This window comes from Numenius arquata, chromosome 1 (assembly GCF_964106895.1).
Source record: "Numenius arquata chromosome 1, bNumArq3.hap1.1, whole genome shotgun sequence".
Taxonomy (NCBI): Eukaryota; Metazoa; Chordata; class Aves; order Charadriiformes; family Scolopacidae; genus Numenius; species Numenius arquata.
The window spans coordinates 93,368,745-93,394,092 of NC_133576.1; the positions used below are offsets into that span (position 1 = coordinate 93,368,745).

Sequence of the window (25,348 nt, forward strand, 5' to 3'; positions counted from 1 at the left end):
CTGGGAACATTTGAAAAAAAATAAGTCTTTATACACAATCTATTCTTGTAAGGCAAACTACACAAAGAACTACAAAAACAAGTACTGAAAGTTTCAGTAAATGTTAGGTTTAGATTGTTCACACAAACTGTGGATGCAGGGCCTGTGACGAAGTCTTTAATATGATCATGCTAATGTTTTTTGTAAGATTGCTACACGATTCAGGGGGACAAAAAAAGGAAGCTGTTTATTAGATGTGCTGCCTTTTTATACCATTCTCTTTTGCTCAATGAGTAGGTTTGTAGCCTTCTTTACTGCACACTTTGGAGTATACCACGAAACAGTTATCAGCCTCGTGTATCACTCAGGGTAACATAAGGACATTTAAGTTTTTCCAATTGTTCACATTATTGTAGTGACGAGGCAATATATCCTCATTCTACAAGGAAGAAACTAGAGGCAGAGATCATAGCAGAGTTCACAATGCTAAAAGCACCAATTTCATAAGGCTGAAAATAAAACCTGAAGAAACTACATGTTATATCATTTGCGTATGTTTTGCAAAGTGTGTAACATGCAAGTCAGATACTGCCTGCAGCTGCCGCTGCTTGTGATCTCCAAGACAGTAAAAGTGAGAAAAGAATTAAACTTTGCACTACTGGTATGTAGTTAAGTGACTTATCTGTTCTTCCATGGCTATTCAGAGCTAAGGATCAAAAATCTTCCCCTCAAGATGGCAAAGTACCACTTTAACTATAACATGACCTTTTTTTTTTTTTTTAATTCTAGTCATCTGCCAGATTAAGACAGTCTTATTACACAGTCTTAGTCCACTCCAGTGTAAATCCATCAGAAGTATTAAATAAGGCAGGGATTTTGTGGCAGTATCACGTGGTAAGGTAATTAGAACGGCATTAATTAAAACTGTGTTGGGACATAATTTTAATATCATCTATAAAACTGGAACTTAACTTCAGCATTTCTTACTTTTTCTCCAAATCTCAACCTTTTACTGTTTCTTTAATGTAGCTTGTGTGTGTGAATGTGCTTAAAAAAAAAAAAAAAAAAAAAGAAAATAAAAAAAACCCACAGAAGCAAACTGAGTAAGAATTCTATTAAAGTTGATCTTTAGCAGTTAGGACTGTGCTTTTAGGTACACTGAGTAGACATCCAATACTAACTTAATACTGCCATAAATTTACAACTTTTAAGCCAATCTTTGCTTTGGGGGAACCATGGTGTGTTCCTACTGATTTTTTTCATAAGTCAGTGAAATTCTTGTGGTTTCAGCACATAGTTCTTCAATGTCAAAATCTACTTTATGTTTTGGGAAAGTAGATTATGTAAAAGTTTATTTCTCACTTTGTCACCATATCCTACTCTCCTACTTCTTAACTCCAGATTCCTTCTCCCTCCCTACTCCTCTTTGCTCACACACCAGCTTCAGCTCCTCTCCCTGTAGTACCACGTTGTCCCACTTGAGTTCCTTTCTCCACCAATCCCAGCTGATCCTTCTTCCCTCCTGTTTCCTCATTTAAATCTCTCTTTATTCCCTCCATACCTCTCCTTTCCGTTCACCCTTGCCTTTTCTCATTTTGACTTAGACCCATCCTCTCTGATCACTGCTTGTGCTCACTCTGAGCCAGTTACCTCCTTGCCCAACCTAAACAAGACTTCTCCTAAAACACATAAGCTTCAGAATCTCAGAGTCATTGTCCTTCTTCCCTCCACCTACCATTAATGCCCTTGCAGTTGAATTAAGCAGCTTTCCTCTTCCCTTCTAACCAAAGGCCAAGAATAACAGAACTATTTCAGGGCACATCAGAAATTCCTATTTCTCAGTTTCAGTGTTTTGACCAAAAACAGTCAAAAGCATTCCTAAGGTGTACCTACTTTTAGTCCCATAATCCTACTCTGATACAGAACATTTGAAAGTGTTTTCTGACAACAGCACACCTGCAGTCCCAACCCCTTCAGAGCTACGAGCAGTCTAAACTTGTTCATGCAAGACAATCTCCACACATTTACAAAATTTGAAGCTGTGTATATCAACTGTAGTAATTAATTTTTCAAAAACTTGTAGTTTGGCCAAAGCCAAGCAGATTTTCTGAGGAAGGGCAAAAGGTATTTCTGACACTGCAACCTGAACACGTAAGAAAGAGTTCTCCAAAGTAAAAAAAGCTTAAAATTACAAGGAAAAAAACACTTTTTTTTTTTCTCCTTAGCTTTGTTCTTGAAATTGGCTGAACCCCAGCCTGAGGTTTCCCCTGTGAAATTCAGGTCAAGGAAGATTACTCATATGTCTGAAACTTTCACCCCATGGGGTTCTACACGTACAAAGTTAAAAGCAAAAAGAACCTTGCAAGAGTTGCACGTGTCCTGTCTGTAGTGTCACAGGACTGGTAATGGTACCTTAAAAGTTAAGGTTTGGGTTGCTAATGTTCCAAGTAAGTTTAAAGGTTTATAACTTCAGATTGAGTGTTTCATTCAGACCAATACTTCAGAAAAAGTTTTACTTATAAGACAAGCAGTAAGGACAGACTACATACAATCCATGCTCCTGTTAAAGCAGTTAAAAGGTTACAACTGGGGATCATTACCTCATCACAGAAACTTGGCAGGTAACCATGCAAATATTCCTGGTTCCCTGCTGCATTTAGTAAAACAGACTTGTGTAACGCCTTCACTGGCGATGTTACACAAATTCAATTTAATTTTAGCTGTGCATACCTTAAAAGTGAGCGTTGTGCACTGTGATTACAACACAGCAGTAAAGGAAGGAACAGCCTCCCGCTGGACGAGCAGAATTTTTTTTCCAGTGACAAGCACGCTGCAGTCAGTGAGATTTTTAAATGCATCTCAAATGCAATCACATTTGATCTCAAGCTGGAGATTTTTAGTGAAAGCACTGGAAGCCTAATTTGGGTATAGTATATTATGGCCGATACTACCAAACAATAGAATTTCCACATTCCAAAACTTGTAAGTAAAATTCTTCCTTCTTTTATCCCAAAATTAACATTTAAAATTAATTGCAGATATCTATTTTTCTATTTTGAAGATTTTATTCTTTATACTGTTAATTCTTACAAAACTATAAATGCTGAATGTATACCTATTACTTTACTCTTTACAGTAACTCGTGGCATGGGGTATTTTTTGCTTATTTTAAGTACTTGGAACATTTCTTTGAACTTCACTATTAAAGTTTTCATGAAACAAACTACAGGGTCCTTTCCTTTTTTAAAAGGTCTACAGAATTTGGGGTTTTATCCCTTCAAGACTTGTTGGAATTCTCCTTCCTTTCTAATGGTCTCCTTTGATCATTAACTTATTTTTTTTACCATTTGAAACACTAAATATTAGCAACAACTCTACAAAGTAACATTAGTAGTGGATACCTAATTACAAGATGACAAAATACTGGGTAAACTATTGAAACAGGGCAAAAATTGGCTTTTAAAGCTTTTTAGACAGCAGCTATGCCTCAGAAAAGAGTAAATGCAACACACATTTGGTAGTACTTTACAACTAACTTGAACTCTCTACACAAAACCTAAGCATCCAAAATATTTAAATCATCAGCCCACCATTATTTTAACAAATAGCCCATAATATAGGCCCAATTTTTAGAAACAATTAGAGTAGCCTAACATTTCACAAAATTGAAATCAAGCAGAATTGTATCACTTACTCGTTGGGCAACTTCTGCTGCAGCAGCTGCCATTGCTGCAGCTTTGGCCTTCTCTGCTTCATCGTAAGTAGGAAGAGAGGTAGCTACACTGTATGGAGGTGGTACAGGATAAAATTCATTGTGTGTTTCTGTTCAAAATAAAGAGGTTATGCATTTTTAAGCCAGAAAGATGTCAGGAATATTAAATTTTACATGCACATAACTACAAGCTTTAAAATAACTAATTTTTTTCAACATAGGCTGAAATTGATGATTGAATTGATACTTCAAGTTCTTTTAAGTTTTTTAAAAAAAAACACTTATTTTTACAAAATAAAATAGTGAACGGGGCTTTTAGTTGCCACTCAAGGCAGAAAACTGAATCTAGATGCTGCAAGGAGCCAACAAATTTATGAACAAAAAAGTTGCATTTGCTGAGTTACATCTCTAGGCATTCCAATCAAAGGCTTTTTATCAAATCATACAAAAAGATATGCACAGAAGCATCCTTAAAAAAAAAAAACCAACAACAACTTTTAATTATTAACATCAATTAGTGTCCAGTAACAATCATGCTGCATTTTTATTAGCACGGCCTTGGTGGTAACTCAAGTTGTACTGTGAAAATCAGTTTTTCCAAGATTTCAATTTCACCTCATTCTTTTAAAAATGTTCCTTCTATCAAAATGGACTACAGACTTCATTATTATACAGTGAAATAGTAAAACATCATCATGTAGAAGAGAATTATTAACCAAATGAATAAAAGCTATTTAAAATACACCTTGAGCTTCCTCCTACACCCAGCAGTAGTTTGTAACAAGACTGCTTATGCCATAAAGATTTGTCAGCACAGGTCAGATGGTAAAAAGATTTGTCATCACGCAACCACAAAGATGTTATATATACGGATAATTCTGCATAGCCATGTATTTACTGGCAAACACTGCCTCAAAGGACAGGGACAGGAAATTGATTCTTTAATCAACATTAAAAAAATCAGGCTGGAGGTTACTTTTAAAATATTTATTTGGCACATGGGAGACGCAAATCCAAGCAACTTTGCTTAAAGAGGGACCTGGACGTTGCCTGCTGTTAAGTCTTCCATACCCCAAAGAAAAGTCACAACCTCATGAGAAAGGGAGCAGTGAATAAATGGAAAAAAAGACTCATTACTCATTTTCCACAATAAGTCTTAAAGCAAAATGCATCTTTTCATGACAATATTTTCACCAAGCAATAGCACACACTTAAGAAATTTAAGTTTTGACAAATCAATGCTTTGTTGTTTTGGGTTTTTTTACAAAGAGAGAGTGAAAATTGCTAACAAGGTCTAATAATGGAGCACTACTCAACGATATAGATTAAATGTGGAACTGAACTACACGCAGACTTAAATAAAACCTATTACACTAATTAATGAACATCACTTAGCCTAGTAATTTGGAACAATCAGTGCAATTTAGAAGTGTGCTTCTTCTGAACAAAGCAGACAAAGGGCTGTGCATGAAAGCAGAGCTTTTTACTGCAATTGTGTGTGTAGAGAAGAAAAAAAACCCAAAACCGCAGCATCGTACCACTTGGAACCAAGTGCTGATTCAGACACACTCCTCCCTGACAAGCTCTTAAGTAAGAAAAATACCTGAGGTTGCAGCTGCTTCTACAGCTATGCTACAGTAAGGTGGAGGGGAAGTATCTGCTTCAGATAAGGCTGCCGTCTGGGGCGTCTGCGTAGTCTCTGTAGACGTGGAAGGCTGCTCAGCTGCTGAAGGCTCTGGGGGGTCATCCTCATTGTGAAGCTTAGAAGAAAAACACACAAATTTCAGAGGCATTCAGGGAATACTTCCTACGACAACCCAGTACTTGCAGAACCATCTTTAAAAAGAGAGAAGATTACCCTTCAACAAAACCAAAAGTTATTTATGAAACAGCACATCACACATGACTACTTTAAGTAGTCCAGCTAAATCCTTTCAAGCAAATAGCTAAAGATCATCTTAACTGCTCCTCCCTCCCCCCCCAAATGGATTCCTTCTCATCAGTCATGCTCAGAGAGTCTTTAAAATCTGCTTTTTTAAAATGTTCACAACACGGGAAAATGCTGACTACAAAATACTTCCTGTTATATGAATATTTGAACACCATTACACTTTTTCCCTTAAATGCATTCATAAAATGTATTAACCCATTTAAAAACACAACAGGTAAGCAACACTGTCTTTTGTTGTACTAAATTAGAAGAAATAAAAAAATACAACAAATTTCTACTTCTATAACTGGGATTTTTATACTCTTGCATCTTGTCAGAAAGCTTCTCCACTCAAATTCTGAGACTTTTCAAAACAATCTCCTGTTCTTTACAGACTGGGAAGAATCCTTTCCCTATAAAACTTTAAGTAGCTGGGTTTTTTGGTTGTTTGTTTTCTTAAAATGCAGCTTTAAAAAGACACGTCCAGTTAAGTATATACAGAAAGAAGAATTTGGATATGCAAAAATGTTGATTAGAACTGTGGAATTCAGCTCCAGCAACTAATATCTTTTTGATTATTTTAGCTAACTTGATAGTGTTTCAAATATGAATCAAACTTCAAGAAGAAAGAGTACTAGCAGTAAACAAAAAAGTGCTAGTTGCCACTATGTGAACTACAAGATAAGATGCCTAGGAGGCAGCTACTGAAGCTCCATATTTAAAATCCAGAAAATAAGATTAGTTAAGTTGAACACATCTGAAAAAAATGACTCTGTAACTTCAAACTGGTAATTTCTATGAACAACTTGCAGAAAAATATTATTTTAATTCCAATAACAAAATATTAAGAATATACCCACGTTAATTTCATATTAGGCAAAGTACAGTCAGATTACTGGAAAAAGCACATTCTCAGAAGAAAGAATATTAAATTCTTTGTTAAGTAGCTTAACATTCATACCAAAATTGTTTTATATCCAGGGTATATCAAAGTACACAGAACGGCTGAGATTGGAAGGGATCTCTGGAGGCCAACTGGTCCAACCCCCCTGCTCAAGCGCGGCCACCTAACAGCCGTTTGCCCAGGACCATGTCCTGAGTGCTTCTGAGTATCATACTGGGCAGCTCAGACCTGGGCACAGCACTGTGGCCTCACCAACGCTGAACAGAGGGGATGGGTCACCTCCATCAAGCTAATGGCAATGCTTTGCCCAGTGCAGCCCAAGATACCATCGGCCTTCTCTGCTGCAAGGGCACGCTGCTGGCTCACGTTCAAGTTCTGCACGTTACAAATTCTGTGCTTTTCCTCCTGATGAAAAACTGAGGATAACAGCAGGAATTAAAAGCATAGAAGACATTTCAACAGCAGGCAGGTAAATTGAAAAGATGTTCAAGGGAAAACAGAAAATGCTTCAAAAGGAGTTAGTGCAACAGACCAACTTCATGCAATTTTCATATGGCTTCTACCACACCCTTCTCTTTAAATATATCAAATTAGAAGAAGTGACAGCGTTACTTGCTAAAGCATTTTTAATTGTTTTTCAAGAGTCCTTCCAAATACTGTATTCAAAGAACTATAGCTTAAAGGGTTTATCTATAAATATGAACTACATATATATGCACACACATATGTAAGTAAATATATAGACACACAAACACATACTATTAAGAAGTCACCTTTAATGGAACTGATAGGGGTTATTGAGGGATTTGGGGTACTGAACAATCAGGCCATTTAATGGCTAATGAGTGATCCAGAAGAAGCAGTAACCTGAGAAATAAGTATAGCAACTTAAGAGTAGTTAAGGCCAAAGGAAACAAAACCACTTCAAAAGAACCCAATGTATTTTAGGGATACAGAAAGCAAGTGAGAAGACAAAACACTCAATTCTAAAAATATCGAGCAGGTCAGAAAAACAGCCTGAGAGCTATAAATGTTATGGTTCTAAATTAAATACTATCATTCACAAGAAAAATCTAGTATTGCAATGGATACAGCTAAAATAAAATCATTTTTTAAATAAAACTGTCATTTCATTAGCAATGAAACAAATAACAGAACATTACTGGCACACTTTTACACTAACGGCTGGTACACCCACCCTCACCTGGGATGTGCGTGTAGTTCTGACCACCCCACCACAACAACCTGGTCCACGAGCAGGGGAAGAAGTAAAGCCTAGTTAATGGATTTCTGTCTGTTAGCTCCATTCTTCCTCTCCTTTCATCCTCCACTTCAATCACCCTACCAAGCCATAGTATGTGCTGTCGCTATCCTGAAGACACACAGAGATCCACAGCAGCTCACTGGTCGAAGAGCATATTACTACGCAAAATCCACTTTGCCATTTCCGAGGAAATTAATTTTGTGTCTTCTACCCGCTTTTTTGAAAGTTACCTTTCTCCAAATTTTCTGTAATTTAGTAATAGTTACAAGTGATGAAAGTAACATGAGGACGGGAGAAGAACATGCACATGGGACTTCTTGCCTTCAAAGACAGAGTTAACAAGTCATTCAATTGTTATAGCAACTGCAATTAGGAAACAGAAAAATTCCATCCTAAGGGCTCCATACAAAAGAGTCCCGTTATGCCCTTTAGTGCATTCAAAAGGTCTTTATTTTGTAGGGCTTATATTCAGGGACTAAGCATTTCTATTCATCCTGTCTTCTACTATACAGACCTTTCAGAATTTCTGAAAGGCATCAAGGTTATCCTAATGCAGCAACTTAAAGAAAAATCATAAGACTCCTTACAGAATACCCCGTCATAAAAATCGTAAGAAGTGGATTAAGCAGCTTGAGTGTTTACACCTAAAATAATAAACACAAGTTGTTCCATGAACAGAGAACAGCTTTCGTTAGTTTTTGGTTCAAGTCTGCTAGTCTCTCCTCAAGGCAATTACTTCAGCTCCTCTCAGAGGACGCCACTGGGGCAAAAACCAAACCAAAACAATAAAAGCCCACAGCTGCAGCAGAACTTGCCCCAGCAAGGTGGAAATTTTGCCTATGCCAGCAGCACAGACAGCGGTGGTTGTATTGTTTTGTCTTGTAGCAACTCTGCCTTGTCTTCACAGGGCACTGCTGCTCCTCTGTGGAGTCACCAGTTTGCTTGAAACCAGTAAGAACCTGACTACCTTTGAGCCTCCCCCTTCCCGTTTAATTTTGGCTTATACTGGCTGGTAAATTTAGAAGTTATTTTTGGAGACAGGGGAAGAAGAGGCCTGACACTCTGCATAGGTTCCATTGCCATAGAAACCCAGCTAAAAACACTCAGAAGGGAACAGAATGCGTCTGTTTCAAGGCATTACTTATGCTACACACTTAAATGTTACCTGACATACATTTAACATCAGAAGTCTAGAAATCATATCTAAAGATTTTTTTTTCCAATAGTAAGATTATTTTGCCCACTTTTTTAATTAAAGGACTACGCAGAACTCACAGTTCATCATCCCAACCTCCTCCCAAGCCCCTAATGAACCTTTATAAGGTAGTAAGCAATACAGCTGCTTTTGCCAAAATTACAGTCAAAATAATTGCCAGGACCTGTTAAACTACAGACAACTGTAAATTAGTACCTTTCCCTGCCCCACACCTTCACATTTTAAAAGCAGGACACAAAGACATTTTTTTGTCCTTCACGTCTCAGCCTGTATGCAGTGTAACTGGCTGACTATATGGAGCTTTACATTTAAAAAAAGGGAATACTTTGTTATTAGACATATTACTTTTAAACTGTTTACACAAGTATTGTAATCCCTGCTTTCGCAGCCCTCAAACTACAGAACATTACAGGCTCAAAAGTCATGATGCTTATACTCTCAAGAGGTATCTCTGTTAGGACACTTAGAATTCAAAGTTCAATCAAGGAGCAATGACTCTTCTGCCACCAGTGACTCAAAAACTCATGGTAACTACTAAGCAGCATATAGCACAGGAAAAAAAAACATTACTTTCCTTCATGTGATTTTTTACCCTATACTATCTTCAGTTTCTTTCCTGGAAAAGCTCTATAAAACAATGATTCACTATTTAATTTCAAAATTTAAAACCAACGTCAGACCTTTCAGCACAAAAATACTGTGGAAAGTACAGCTACCTTTATAATTTTTTATATTTATTTTAAATTAATAATTTCTTTAAAGAAGTACTGCCATCTCCTCCTGTAATTTATTTCCTTAAATCTGCTACTTAGTTTGTGTAATTGTTTCCAAAGTAATCAGATGCAATGCCTGAAATCAGTTGACACCCTACAAAAAACACGAACCACAAAAAAGTGCTTAGTACAGAAGTCTTTACTGAGGGGACTGATGCAGACGCTTTTACTCTTTAGGCTTTTTAAAATAAAAGGTTAAACTGGGAGGAAGATGTCATTCTATACTTACACTTCTCTTTTACCCGTAGACAGTAATTTTGTCTGACCTACAAAAGTTTGCTTGCCTGGATAAATAGAATTGGCTTTATTTGTGGTGAACTGACTGATTGTGCAAGAGTGGCAACATAGGCAAGTTAGTAAAATATGCCAATTTAAAAAAAAAATAATCAGGGGGAAATGATATATTAAGATGTCTGTAGATCATCTGTACCATACTTACACAAGATTAGAATGATGTTTTCTGACAAAGTGCGTCAAAGTAGCACACGCCAGCTCTCGCCATACTCGTAGTGCAATACACACAAACAGCACTCAAGTCTTTTCCCGTTACCTAATTTTATGCACGTTTCAAAAGCTGTTGCTTTCCCATTTCATAAAATATGATTTACAGAAATCAGTACATTGCAAAATTTTTGCAACATAATTAACTTCAACAGCAAATTGCACGCATTTTAAAAAGGTGACATTTATAAACATGCACTATCTTCATGCTATTTATATAATTTGTTTAGTGTAGCATAAAATTATGCAGAAGATACTACTATACAGGAAAAAAAACCAACCAATAACCAAACACAAAACTGACTAGCCAGCTTGCTTTTATACCTTTATACCTCTTATATCTTTATACCTTTTATACCTTTATTACCTTTTATGCCAGTTTCCTTTTATACCTTTATTACCAGCTCATCTTGGAAAAAAATGACTTTCGGGTACGTTTTTGCCCAAGTTTTAGTAGTGATGGTTCTGCCTGGGGCACCAGAGCTTCACAGCTTTCTCACTAGCTATCTTAAATTATGGACACTTTTTTAATGTGTCCTCCTTTCTAGCCTTTCAAATGATATTACAATTCTGTTTTTGAAGAAGCTTGGCCCCTCCAGCTTTGACCTCACACCAACCAACTCATGGCTTGTTTCAAACTGCATTAAAACAAATATAATACATAGAAACCCTGTAATGCTGGACCTAATATTATGCTTTAAGTATGGAGACAACTAAGTAGATCATGCAAGTTCAACCTTTGTATGCAAACCAGCCAGTTGGTACACTTCCTCCACAAAAAGCAACACTCTTAACAAGAGAGATTCAACTTTACTTTGCAGAAATCAACACTTTGGTCTTCTAGAGTCAGTTTTTCAGACTATGCCAAAAGGTCAACCAAAAAATATCTACTTACTGCAGCTTCTAGTGCTGGAGAGAAGGGCATGGAAGACTCTTCTCAAGACTGCTTGTGCAAAAAGTATTTCAGCATTTCTGCATTAGATTCATGACATCTTCCATACTGCTGCACGGGTATTTATTTCACTAAAATTCTACCATAGTAAATGTTAGAGGTGTAACCAACAGCAGGTTAAAGAGTAAACTGCTCTCATCTTCATTAAGCTTTCAGGAAGCTTCTCCGCTCTTTATGTTACACCTGATGTTTTCATTTGCTGAAAAATTCAGAGGTCTTTTACACCTGCCTACTTGTAGTGATTTGTAAATCTGTACTTAACTGCTCCCTACAAATAAGGTGCTACTCGACTGAGGCTTGAAAGCAGAATTCTTTACCTACATAAAAACAATTTCACTTGAACAAATACAGGCTGTGTACTAAATACTTGTTTTGTAACCACATTTTGCATTTTTTCAGTGTTAGTAGTCTAAAAATAGGTTTATTCATCTGTAAATAGCTAAGCATTAATCTTGGGATTTTCAAGGAAAAAAACCCAAAGGAAATCTCAAAATAAAATTTAATTCTGAACCTGTTACAAAAATACTTAATGTTGGAGACAGCTTTGACCTCTTTTTCCCCATCTCTATTGTTTCTGAATGTTGTGTCATTAGTCTCTACAGCTCACGCTATTGACTATTACTTCATTATTTTTAGAAAAACCCATAAAACCTATACCATTAACACCACCCAAGTGCTAAAATCAATCAACCCTAATTTAGGTCACTAGTAGCCACTGGACAATCAAAATCAAAACCAATAATCTGTAATTACACTTAGATAAAAATTGTAAGAGCAGAAGAGAGAAAGAAATGCTTCTACAATATAAATGTTCTCATTTTCTTGTTTACCAGGAAAAAAAAAAACAAAACATATTCAAAATGGCCTCTGAAAGAAATATTTCACAATTCTTGTGAAATATAAGGGGAAAAACCCACAACCATGTTGCATTTTAACTTACTAGCTTTCTCCTCAGCATCAGTTTTTATCTTCTACCAATGGGGCAGTTTACAACATCATGCCTTTTTCTTCAAATTCCTGTTGTAACACAAACTTACCACAAACCCATGCAGACCAGATTGTTAATTTCCCAGCTAGTAGGAAGGCAGCTATTTGCAGCTCAGCACCAAATGCAATCTCTCCTAAAACATGTCCTGGCCACAGCCACAACACTCTAGAGAAACATCACCCTCTAGAGACTGCAGAGACTTCAGATTAATAAATACTCTATTAAAGGACTAAGCAATTTGGCTTATAAGGCACTTCAGTACATTCCAGTAAAACACGAAAGTCCAGTAACTTTCAGCTTTTATGTATTTAAAAGTAACTGATGAAATTTGATCAGAATTTATGACTGCACAGAACAGACCCACATCATTTTTTCCCCACCATCCCATCACTTGGCAAGTATCAACTATCACATACCCAGATCTAGCAACAGCCCTTCATGACAATGGAGTGGGTTGGTTGGTTTGTTTGTTTTTCTTTCCTCCTTCATGCATCTCTGCAGACAATTTTCAACAGCAGTCAATATGCTAGAAGGTCAAAGGTATAAAATCTGCAGTAGAGGCAGGAAAGCAGAACAGAAGTCCATTGCTGCCATTCCACAGCTGTGTAGAAATACCAAGTGTGTCTGCTAAATAAGGATTAGGTGCCATGGAAACCCACAACCTCTGGAGGCAAACTTCTGCCGAAAAGAATCCAAAGAGATTTATACCCAATGTTGTTGAAAAATATGTTGCAACAGAATGGCTTTTCTGCCAGAGTGAGACTCCTCATGTAAAACTAAAGTGATCCATAGCAATTGAAAATGTTTGACATGAACTGCACTTAAGTGATAGTTAAATCATTTTAGTCAGTTCTCTTTAACTAGGGATCTGTAACACATTGGATTTTTCAATTTTTTTCTTTTAAAGTGAAGCTTATAAGCATGTTGGGGGAAAAAAAACTCATAAAAAATCCCCAAAACCACAGAGAATGGTGACCAGGACTTTGTAAAGGGGAAAAAAAAATAAAATAACTAAGAGCATTATATATACACACATGTGTATGCGTGTAAATCTCTCTCTCGCCCTCTTCATCCCAATGGCAACTTTCCATGTAGCATTTTACTTGCTCTTTCATTTTCTGGGGATTGTAATCCAGATTTAAGCAACTAATTGCACATTTAACAGCACAGCATACACATGTGCATTCATTCCCTATGGCTTCTAAAACATCTATTCCTTCCCATCCCTCAGATTAACAGCAAAAGTGGAACTATTAGTAAAGGACAGTAACACACCTTGGGTTAATATGAGAACTCTATCCTTTAAAATATATCCATTTCTCTCCACTTAATTTTTTTAGGTTTCTTCTCTACGAAAGAATTACACAGAAATAATTTTGAATACTGGAATTTCGGTATGATCCAAACAGATACATGCTTGATATTTATTGTAAAATTATAAATCAAGCATAGCTTCCAAGAGTTTTTCGTATTGCATGGTTATAGGAATTAGTTGTGAAATTGGTGAACAAACACCTGAAGTTTCTTATACTAATAAAGACTGTGGCTGGGACCAACAGTTTTCAAATCTTCCAGTATAAAAAAATTTATTTCTAGAAAAAAAGTGGATAAAAAAGCTTACTCTAGAACTTGTACACTATGAAGTACTGCAACTCTGAGTTACTCTAGAATTTAGAAGTTACTAAAAAGATTACTATGTACCGTGTAGCCTTCTGTTTGTCAAACGGTAACTCGAGAACAGCTCAAGCAACTGCTTTAAGTTCTATAAACAAAGTACAAAATGAGGCTCTCCTCCTTGAAGACTTTCTAGTTAGAAGTAAGAGTGTATAATACAGAACCTTTAATAAAACAGCAGCATGTTATTGAGACCAGCGGTCAGGCTAAGGAAGTGTTCCGTCTCCAACATAATCATCAGGAGATACATGGACAGCACACAAGCCTTAGTCGTTTATTTGCCATCTATTTTCTTCAGGCTCCCCCAACATTCACAGCTGTTATTTATGGCTGGTAAAGTGTTTATCTCTGCCTATTCCATTTGCATCTGTTATGGTCTTGATGTGTATGAATTTGCATTCTTGAATCTGCTAGTACTATCTGCCTCAATGATCTTGTGTGTTAACAAACTGTGTATGTACGCTTCTCCTTGTCTTTTCTGTGATTCAACCCAAATTTCAGTGAGTGCTCTCCCATTTTAATCTTGCACAATTTGGGGAATAACAGCTCCGCAACTGCTATGTCCACTGCCTTGGTGACTTTTTAAGCGTTCATCACTTCCAACTGCCACCACCCATTTCAGATACCACTTTTAAGAAGGCTGCTTCCCTTTACCTTCTGTAGCTCCTCTTGTGAGATCCCAAAACGGCGTATACAGCGCCCAGGTTTCATACAGGGATGCTTCCTGTTCATTCTCACTGTCTTCCCTGATGATGGACAATGTTTTATCAGGATTTATTGGCAGCTGCCACGAACCAACAGCTTCAGCAAACCGTCAGTGACAGCTCCAAGAATTGCAAGTCGAAAGGTCATGTCTTTACTTAACAGCAGCTTTATAGAACCAGTACAGAAAACAGATCCCAGTCACTCTAAAGTCGCACAGAACATACAAAACAAGTAAACTGTAAAAGCAGAGGTAATAGGACAGCCTGTAAAATTAGGAAATGGACAGGGCTGTCACCAAGAGCAAACTCAATATCCAACAGTTAGTTCCTGCTTCCATTTTAGCCTACATTCATCTGGGCTGAAAAAAAAAATCAATGTCGATTGAAACAGCCGAGCATTTCTCTAAATATAATATGCATGTTTCACTTAAAAGTCCAAGTACAGTAGGAAGGTTCAAGCACAATGCTTCCTAATGAAGAACAATCCAGGAAAATGCTAGAAATGGCAAATTCATTTTAAAGAGAGTGGTATAAAGGAAAAAGAGGAATATTTTTTTTTTTTTCCTGGAGAAGTATCATGGTAACTGAACTGCAGGAGCATACAGTTGAGATTTGATTTGAGAGATGTAGGCAAAAAATGACTCTCGAGTTTGTTTCCTGTATCACAGGTAAGTAAATGTCTTAAAAAATTCTGCAGTAAAACTTTAAGAAAAACTTCAAAAGTCTCAACTTTATTGACAACACAGAGGTTTTATTGCTTGTGTATTTGAATAAAGCTAGTTAAGCAGAAAGAGTTTCCTACTTTATAGTACCGGTTAGCCCAAAATGAAATCATTAATTCAATAATACATAAATCAGAGGATATTATTAATCAATAAGAGCAAACCCTCTTTATTCTTATTACAGGGTCAATTGTGCCTGACTTTTTAGCATATCTCATTATCTTAGTAACTGGAAAATGGAGTATTCAAGCTCTTCAACTTAAGATATCAGTAAATCAAATCATTAGAAAGATAATACAGACAGAAATTTTAACAGCTTAGAAAAACCCCACACAAGCACGTAACACCAGCTGAACATGCTTTTTATGCATTGCGTGCAGAAGAACAGGCTCTACTAAAAAGATTCTCATTTTGATTTGTGGTCTTCTTTCTCTTCCATCCACTATGGGACTCACAGCTGTAATAAAGTTTAGCAGCAAAGATAAACACAACTCACACAACAACGACGAACACTAAAGGCCCTTTCTTTAAAGAACGCGTTTTTATGTCTCAACAGATAGTATCGAGTTTTTTCAACCCCACTGTTAAAGAGTGTTGACTAAGCATTTTAAAGCAATCCTACAAAATATGTGGCCCAAAGGACAAGTCTCTGGATCTCTCAGCTGCTAGAGAAACGATGCATACATTGAGGGGCAGGCACTTTCCAGTAGGTCAGGTTTTTGTGGTTATAAAACAAAACCAACAAAAAAGCAGCAGTCTAGGAAGCTCAGCTCTTCAGGGGAGAGTAGACGACGACCAAACGAGTGCTACCTGTATACCACAGGGGATATAAAAAAAAAAACAACAAAAAAAAAAACCCAATCCCAGTAGCAGGCATTGAGGTATGTGAGAAAGCAACATGGGCCACATCGCTCATCATGAGGTGTGGCCCAGCGCTGCAGGGCTTTAGCAACCTGCTCATTTGTTCGAATTACACACTCGCATTCTAGAATTTGGAAAAGCTTTTGAAGAGTATACAGCTTATGCAACCCTTTTTCCTAATCATTTACTCTATGCATTTGATGCAAGTCAATTTTGTGACCGCAACTGTGGAGTTTCAATTAAGAGTCTTAATGCTTCAGTACATTCCTTAGAAATGCCTTAAATTCTGTTTCCCTTAAATTCCAAAATATGACAATCACCATGATCAAAATGGACAACTGAACTCGGAATCATCCAGGGCTCTTATCCCAATTGTCTCATGCTTTACCAAAGGCATCACTCAATCCTCAAAGATGACAAGTGTTAACTACATGAACTATTACCAAAGCAATGCTTAAACATGAGCTTGTGTTACTTCACAAAAAAACCCCACAAAACAAACAAAAAAACCCGCAAAACCCAACAACAAAACCACCCTTACTTTCTGCAATAAGGAGATTACTGATACTGTAAGCATCCTTTCGTCAATAACTTTTCCTCAAGGTTGCTCTATGTAACCTTTTCAGATTAATCAGGGAAAAGCTAAAAAATGTTCAGTAATTCAAGCCACATGTACACCTTCACCAAGGGCATGATTCTGACCTCTCTACAACAATAATCAGTCAACACTAACAGGATTACTGTCAAAAAGGAAAATATTGTTCAAAGCTAAATATTGTTCAAAAGCACAAACTACGTTTGTGAATATGTTAAATTATCATACAATAGTTGGAGACCAAAATTTTGTTCAATTTTTTTACTGGAAAGCCACATTTTACAAGAAGGAAGATGACAAATCTCTGCCAAACACCTTGAACAGTAACTTGAAAGAAAAATGGGATTACAAACAGAAATAAAGTAATATACTACTGATATATATTGACCAGATTTTGTTGTGTCTACACCACCCAAAGTTTGGAGCCTTGTCTTCTAGATTGTTCTGTCTACTCCAAACACAGTTGGAGGAGGCACAGCCAGCAATGGGGTTGAAGGGTGATTCAGTATCTAATGTTTTGGCTATAGAGCGACAGAGAAGTATGTTAGACTATATCAGGTTTAGGCTAATCTTAAGCATCGTTTCCATTATCACAGGCTAAGTGGAACAAACAGTTAAATGTTAAAATGGAAATATATTTTCCACTTTCACTGTAAATCTCAAAGCCGTAAGGCATCCGCATCCTGACATGGGCTGCGAGCCCTGGCTGCGGGAGTCTGAAATGACTTCAGCACAAAACAGAAGAAGTTAGTCATTTTCATCAAAAACACAGCTGGCAAAGGGGGTGCCCGTTTTACTAAAATCGGCGAGCTGTGACAGCACTTGTCCAGGAAGTGGGAGACCTAAGCCCGAGGCAGCTCAAACCCACAGCCTTGGCTGTGCAATAGCTTCGTTTCAGTAGGAACAGTTGGCAGTGCCTCTCCAACATAACAAGTTGCCAATTTTTTTATTATTTTTTTTTCCCCCTCATAATCTCTTGGGATTACATCTCCATTTGAAAACAGTTTGTCTAATGTGGGTGTACTGGTGTACGTCCATTCGTTCATTCCTCTTTCTGAAGCAGTTGACGCACCTGAAGTCTAGAAGGAGGTTTGAGGCTACCAAACTCAATACAACCTTCACATCTATGACTCTAAAGTGAGCACTGAGGTCTCACAAAGTTAGGCATGATGACATTACCAGTTGCCACATCTTCCTTGTTTTGTCAACGCTGTCACTGGGAAGAAAGTTTCAAAACAAGCCTAGAGTTAGCCATTTGTCAAACGTACCTCATTTTCCCCCTCCAGAAGATGGCTACTAACATTTTGTATTAAAGTCACACTCGGTTTCTGAGATTAGCCTGATGTGGTTCCTACCGTATTTTTCAGATACGAACACAATGACAGAGTGGTTAGAGTTTCCCTTTTTAAGAGTAGCATGAAAAGAACATCTAGCTTGGCCACATCACAATTGACTTCTGCTAACCCTGCTATTTGAAGGCATTTTATTCCTGTTACTGAACTTTTGCCTTTTTTAATAGGATTAGAAGACTTACTAGACATGGCATATATGCATGCCACAGCCTGAAGCTGTCTTTATACATCACAAGACTTAATGTCACTGCACAGATCAGGTACATCTTTCTTTTGGCTTTGTATGTCTTTCAAGAACTTAAAAATCCCAGTGTTTCACAAGATAGGCTCAGCCACACCAACAGCCTGCTGCCACCAGAAAGGTCACTCCTGTTCCTACCCTCTCCTCCTGCAGTACCCTTGTGCAAACCCAACCGAGACCTTTGGAGAAAAATCCAAGTGGAACAACCCAGGTAAGTGTGGCTGGTCTATACTACTCGTTTCATGTTGTTCAGTATGGTAAAACCGGTGCCCTACATAACTAAACCAGTTTGTGTGCTGATAAAAACCACCCTATGTCCCTCCGTGCCCACGCCAAAAAGAAAGGAAGCTGCCCACATGCCACAGCCTGTGCCCAGATGAAGAACCAGAAAGCTATTCTAACTGTGGTTACTCCTCTTGTACCAGTGAGGCAGCGTTTCTTCCTATGAATCAGACGCAGAGCTGGGTGTTTATCCCTGTGGCCCTCTGAAAGAGAGATCCAAAAACCAGCCAGTGGTGGCAACACACAAAGTTAGACCACCCTGCTTTAAATTTACAAAGGGGAATAGACAGAAAGGATTGTACCTGTTTGGTATCTCATCACCTTGACTTAGGAGGAACACTCAAAGAGAGATGAGGTTCATTTCCTTGTGCATATGAAACATTAAAGTACTTAAAAACTTAACTAAAAAGTGAAAAAAATGTAAAAATGTATTACTTTTTAAGCGTTAACTGCATCACTACTGTATCTGCGAACATACCTCAACATTTATAATTTCTCTTCTTTATAAAAAATAAGGAAAAGTGTTTATAAAAACATTAAAGCTATTCTTTCAAGAAAAAGCCCGCTATGTTTGATAGCCAAATTTGGTAAAAAATTGGTAAAATTGTTACAGGTAAAAATGTTACAGAAATAAATTCAAAATTTAAAATGTTTATTATTAAATTAAAAAAAAACAATTAAGATGCAAGGATAGCCCATTCTTTGAAAGTGTAATTTACCTCATTTTAGAAGATCCTCATTTGCTCTTCTAAACTTCTAAAGGTCCATGCTAGGCATTTCATGTGTAAAAAGCCAGTACACTGAAAAATTTTATCTTCAATGATTAAGAGGTTCATATCACTAAAAATACCAGCACAACTGTCACAAACAAGCAACAGTAAAGCTTATCACTTAATGCATCTCTACTCAATATTTTTCAGTATGATAAATATAGTCCCCAGATGCAGTATTTTATCTTCCAGTCATGACATCACCACTAGATCTGTGGAAAGGAACAGAATTTCCCTAACGTAAGCTAGCTCAATCTGTTCAGTAACACCAATTACATAAGAGCTCTTCAAAGACAACAGATACTATAGAAAATACGCTAGATATAAGCTAGGGGTCTTATATCGAAAGTGTAGAATAAACAATATTTGGGCTTTTATTTGCCAATTTCTATTATGCTCAGTCCCGTGAAAAGAAAGGGAGGAGGAGGAGACATTTCTTTGTGCGCATTTCCTGTGTAGGCTGACTTTCATGTGTTTTGAGACCTACAAAGACAACTTGACTTTGAATCAGGTTTTTAACCAGATAACATTGTGCGAGTAGAGTCAATGACAATGAAGTTAAGAGGTACAGAAAATTAAGCCTTATCTGAGATAATCATAAAGCTATTCACAACATGTAGCATTACGCAGGCAAATGGATTGGAATAAAGTGTTTACAGGAGCAATTTTCGCCTCTTAACCCTATTTCTAAAAAGCACACACAACTTACATCCATACAAGATTCACACACTTTTTAGAAATCACGGTTTCTTTATCCCTGTATAGTGCTGTACAACAGCAGGCTGCCGTTTCAGAGTCTTGCATCACACATCTCTTACAAACTCCACCAAACCCAGATGCTACAGGGGCACAACAAGTTCAGCAACAGCTAAACTGACATCCATGTGGACTGCTGCCTTTGGCTCCATCTGCCCTGGTTTGCTACCTCCCCATTTACCACTCACCTACCTAGCTCTGACCACCCCCTAAATCAAAGACTGATGACTACCTGACCCCAGATTGATAACCCAAAGCTTTAATCAAGAAAGACTGGAGGGAATGGTGAGTTGATTATAATGCTTAAGCAGTTCAGCATGCAAGTCCTGCAGCTTTCAATGGGATTTCTCTGCCTAAATCACTCATGTCGTGCACGTGAAGTCTTCCGTCATGACTCAGTTATCTGGAAAATCACATTTCACAGAAGGAAAATAAAAAAAAAAAAAAAAGGCAATCCCGAGCTTTAATACTTAGTTGTTCACCCTGTTTTATGGACTGCAGAAAACAGCTGCATTTCTTCTGCTTTGTTTCAGCGTAGATTCACAAAGCGTGATTCAAATCACTTTTTCTGCAAAGAAGCTGGACTAGGAGCAAACATTTCAGACAAGACAGTAATGCACAAATTAAGGTCAGATGACAAAAAGCTAGAAGGAAAAAGAATCAGGAGAAAGATCACTGAAGAATTTTTATTATAATTTTCCTGAAGTTGATGCCTGAGTCCCCTTATCCAACAAGCAGAACAGGGGAAGAAAAAGAAAAAAAATACAACAACAAGGAAATGACACAACTGAACTGACTAAACCTGTAAAGAATGTAAAACTTAAGACACATTTACCAACAGGACTGCAGCATGCAAGTGACTAAGGGGAAAAAAAGAAAAAAGGAAGTAAAGCAGGACAACAAAGGTTGGCTAATTTACTTCTGATGTCATATTCCTGCAGGGAAGCATGACAAATTCTTACCCATCAATTAGCTGTCTTTCTGTCCTATGAAGAGAGGACAGAAGAGGAGGGGCAGAAAGCAATACAAACCACACATGCCCGCGGCAGACAGTTACGTAAAGCTGATGCACTGCCTGCTCTTTGCCCACAACACACTCACTTTGCTGCAATTCCAAGTACCAGTTTTTTAACAGTTGCCTGGCTTGAACATTTTTTTAACTGCTTTTTATTTAAAATGCAGATGCACAAGAAAGAAGAAGATTAAGAACGAAGCTTTAGTGCTGTTTCTGATGGAGATAAAAAAATAAGAGAAGCTGAGGGTTAGCTTTATGATCTGACATTTTCTGTTCCGTAAGAAGTCATAAAACTGGCTTGTTGTGCTAAAGCTCAAAGCTAAATTGCCCGCCATTCTTAGTGTCTTTTATTTTAACTTACTTGAAGAAATCACAAATAAAAAGAGGCAGCGGTGAGACAGCCCCTTCAACTTTGGTGAAGAGCTACTGTCACTGCCAGGAACAGAAATACAAGTCAGTAATTCTTTTGATAATAACATACATCTATAATTCTTTCTATTTTAAAGAGAGCTTGCCCTAAATACGGCAAAACAGGTAAGTCAGAAGGCCCAGAATGGGTACAACTAGGAGAAGAAGAAAAAAAAAAAGCATTTGCTATTATTCACGAAGAAGAAAAAAAAAAAGACAAGACATCAAGACATACAGTGTCATAGCAGAACTGGTCAGATTTCATAAGCTTAGCACTAGGGAGTGAGACATTCACAACACTAATGCGATAGTAGGCACATTAAGTCGTATTTCTCTTCTATATTTTGTCCTTAAAAATTAGGACACCACCACAAAATCTGCAATAATCTACTGCTTACTACCTCTCATAGCCATTATGTAAGCAAATATATCATAACACTTAAGATCGCATGCTTGAATAATCAGGTGCTAATTAAGTACATCTGCAATCACCTCGTTCCTCCATTCTCTGACCCAACACAGTAAGTAAATAACATTACAAAAATCTCAATGCCTAGCAGTCATATACAACAGAGAGAAGATTAAAACACATGCTCTTTCCTATGGGACAGTAATCAGTAAGGTCACATTTTAGACTCTGGAGTACATCAGAGACTGAGGTAGCACTTTCATTGTGACTTACAGTAAATTCAATGGAACTTAAGATGCTGTAATTGTAAAGGCTTCAGAGAACACTTCCGTAACAGAATTCGGTGACACAAACTGACCACAAAGTTTAATATACACAGGGAACCAACTAGGCCAACTGCTGCTGTCAAATATTAAGATTAGCCCTTTTGGAAGGCCGCACCAAAAAGCATTTACTCAAAGCTGGGCACCAGCACCGTAGCTGGAAGTTCCTACTCAAACGTAACACAAAAATATTACAGAGGCAAATTATTTCTTCATTTCATCTTACCATGCTTTTTCCTACTCCTTTGAGTAATGCAATTAAAATTTCCCTTTTATCTGTCTGAAGTTTAACAGAATACACTTTTAAGGCCTTTTAAAATGTACCCAGGTTACCTCAGGCCTCAGGGAAGCTAATGTTTGCAGGCTTTTAAGAAAACGCTCTGCCAGCATTTTTATTCTCCGTCAGAAAGGAATAATGACTTTCCAACTTCTGCTGATTCCAAGCTATGGAAGGGTGGTACAGAAAAAGAAGTGTGCTGGAAAGCAGTGACCCATAAAGCACTTGGCGACCGACTAGCATCCTAAAGGCATATGTCACTCCTGAGAAGTGGCAGGGTCCTAGGTGTGTTTGTCAGCCATATGACAGTCCCAGTATATAATCGTCCAAAAAGCATACACAAATTTCCAACGCTATAAGACTATCAAAATAAATATTCCAAACCTATTATAAGGGTTTCCCTATTACTATTTCTCAGATCATAACCTAGGAAACAATCTAAGCACCAGCATTTAGTTCAACACATGCACAGAAGTAAACGCAATTACGTCTGTGGACGTTGTTTTCACTGCTAAACCTGTAAAACACAAACAGTAAGATAAATCATGGGGGATTTAGCTAGAAGATTGTAGCAGAAATCTGAATTACAGGCAGTAGTAGCAAGGACTTCAGACTGCTATAACACAACCTTATATACCAGTGAAGCCATGAAGTACAAGGAACTGATGGATAATGTTGAAACTTTTGAGGCGGCTGACTGCACTGAAGTATTTTGCAACCAATCATCAGAAAAGCTTATATACTTTGAGCACAACTGACATTAAGCTACGGACTGCAAAAATTCATGACTGTGAGAAACAAGCAGTGCGATCAATTTGGGCAGGAGGAAAACCTCTGCATCCTAAATGGTTATTTCTGTAGTGAGGATTAGGAAGGAAAGAACGGAGATTTAAATTGGACTTAGTGAAGGGCTGAAGACTGCGCTTTAGTGAGGGGGGGGTGTGTGCCTGTGCACACACTCAGGGGCTTGCTGAAGGTCAGTCTTCTGCACTTCACAGTCCCCTGCATCTAATCTTCCATAAGCCTGCGTACACGTAAGTGCGAGTACACACGTACACACACACACACACACACACGTTTACAGTACGCACACACACACACGGGTTTACAGATGACAACACGCATTACACTCCGTCCCTGAGTCAGACAGCCGGGAACTACCACAAAATAGGAAGGAAGGTTTTAGAGCAGAAACGCCGCTTCGCTCCCAGGCAGGTACCGCCCCGAGGTGACCGACTCGCCCCCTCCCCAAGCCCGGCGGGGGTGAACCGCCGCCCCGCTTCCACCGCCCCCTCCGCCGAGGCCCGCCACCCCCTCACCGGCACTGGGGGAAAACCCGCCATCACCCCGACGGGCACCGACCGCCGAGGGAGAGACGGCGGGAGAGGAAAGGCGGCTTCGCTTCCCGTGCAGGCCGGCAGCGCGGCCCAGGCCGGCCGCCCCCTCAGAGGCCGGGCGCCAGGGCTGCCGGCAGGGGGAGGGGAGGGGGCACCCGGGTAACCGGGCAAGGCCCGGCTGTCAGAACCCCGCCACCGCCGGGGAGGGGACAGGGCGGCGCTCGGTCCCGTACTAGCGCTGGAGAAACGCCAAGGGGTTTCTGCCAGACCCCTCAAAAGAACCGGGGGGTGGGGAGGGGAGGGAGGGCCGCCCCCGCCCCGCCGCACCACCCCGACCCTGTGAGGCAGAGGGCGGGAGGGGGGGGCCTCGCCGGGGACTCACCACTTGGTAGCGGCTGGCGGGCTGGTGGTGGTCCATCCTGGCCAGCCGCAGCTCCTCCGACCGGCCCCGCGTCCCTCGGCCCTTCCCCCGCCCGCTCCACCGGAGCCGCCGCCGCCCCGGCCCGGCCGCCCCCCGCCCACCTCAGGGGCGGAGTCAACCCAGGCCCCACCCACCCACCCCCGCTCCGCCCCCGCCAGGGGAGGGGCCGGCAGCACCCCGGCGCGGCCGGGCGCGCATGCGCGGGAGGGGGGGGGGGGGGGGTAGTGGTGGTGGTGGCGGCAGCCATGTTCTGCCCGGGACCGCGAGTTGAGGGCGTTGCGGCTGCTGCAGGAGAGCAGGGTTGTGTTGTTGGTCTTCCTCACCTCTGCCGGCTGCTCCGGCGTCCTTCCTCTCCGCGTGTGTCTCTCGGGGCTGTTAAGCCGTCGGTCTAGCGGTCAGTTTGCCGCCAGCACTGCCACTATCACTGCCACTGCTGAAGGTTGCTGCTTGCTGTCCATCCACTAGGCCGAGCGCTGTTAGGGGCCCTGGCCGGTAGGCCTGCACCGTGTGCGGTGGCCAACTGTGCCGGTGGCCATCCTCAACTCCCTTTGTACTCAATGCTAATGAGACCCCACTTTGAATACTGGGCCCCTCGCTACAGGAAGGATGTTGAGATTCTGGAACAAGTCCAGAGAAGGGCAACAAAGCTGGTGAAGGATCTAGAGCACAGTCTTACGAGGCGCAGCTGAGGGAACTGGAGGTGTTCAGCCTGGAGAAAAGGAGGCTGAGGCGAGACCTGACTGCTCTTTACAACTACCTGGAAGGAGGTTGTAGCAAGGTGGGGAATGGTCTCTTCTCCCAAGTAACAAGTGATAGGACAAGAGGAAGTGCCCAGAGTTGCACCAGGGTAGCTGTAGGATGGATATTAGGAAAAATTTCTTCACAGAAAGGGTTGTCAAACATTGGAAAGTTTGCCCGGGGAAGTGGTGGAATCGCCATCCCTGGAGGTATTTAAAAGATGGGTAAATGTGGTGCTTAGGGA

General features: G+C 39.4%; 1 protein-coding gene across 2 annotated transcripts in view; it reads right to left on the minus strand.

Moving 5' to 3' along the window:
- NDFIP2 (Nedd4 family interacting protein 2) overlaps positions 1-24,439 on the minus strand; it is a 44,275-nt gene extending 19,836 nt beyond the window's left edge. Inside the window, exons 1-3 of one of the 2 annotated variants that reach the window (XM_074167669.1) lie at positions 24,328-24,439; positions 5,295-5,451; positions 3,674-3,801 (exon numbers count right to left, since the gene is read on the minus strand). In XM_074167669.1, the coding sequence (XP_074023770.1) occupies positions 3,674-3,801; positions 5,295-5,451; positions 24,328-24,363 (321 nt within the window). In that variant the 5' untranslated portion in view covers positions 24,364-24,439. The remainder of the gene's footprint in view (positions 1-3,673; positions 3,802-5,294; positions 5,452-24,327) is intronic. The other variant, XM_074167621.1, reaches the window with a different exon arrangement.
- Positions 24,440-25,348: the final 909 nt, after the last annotated feature.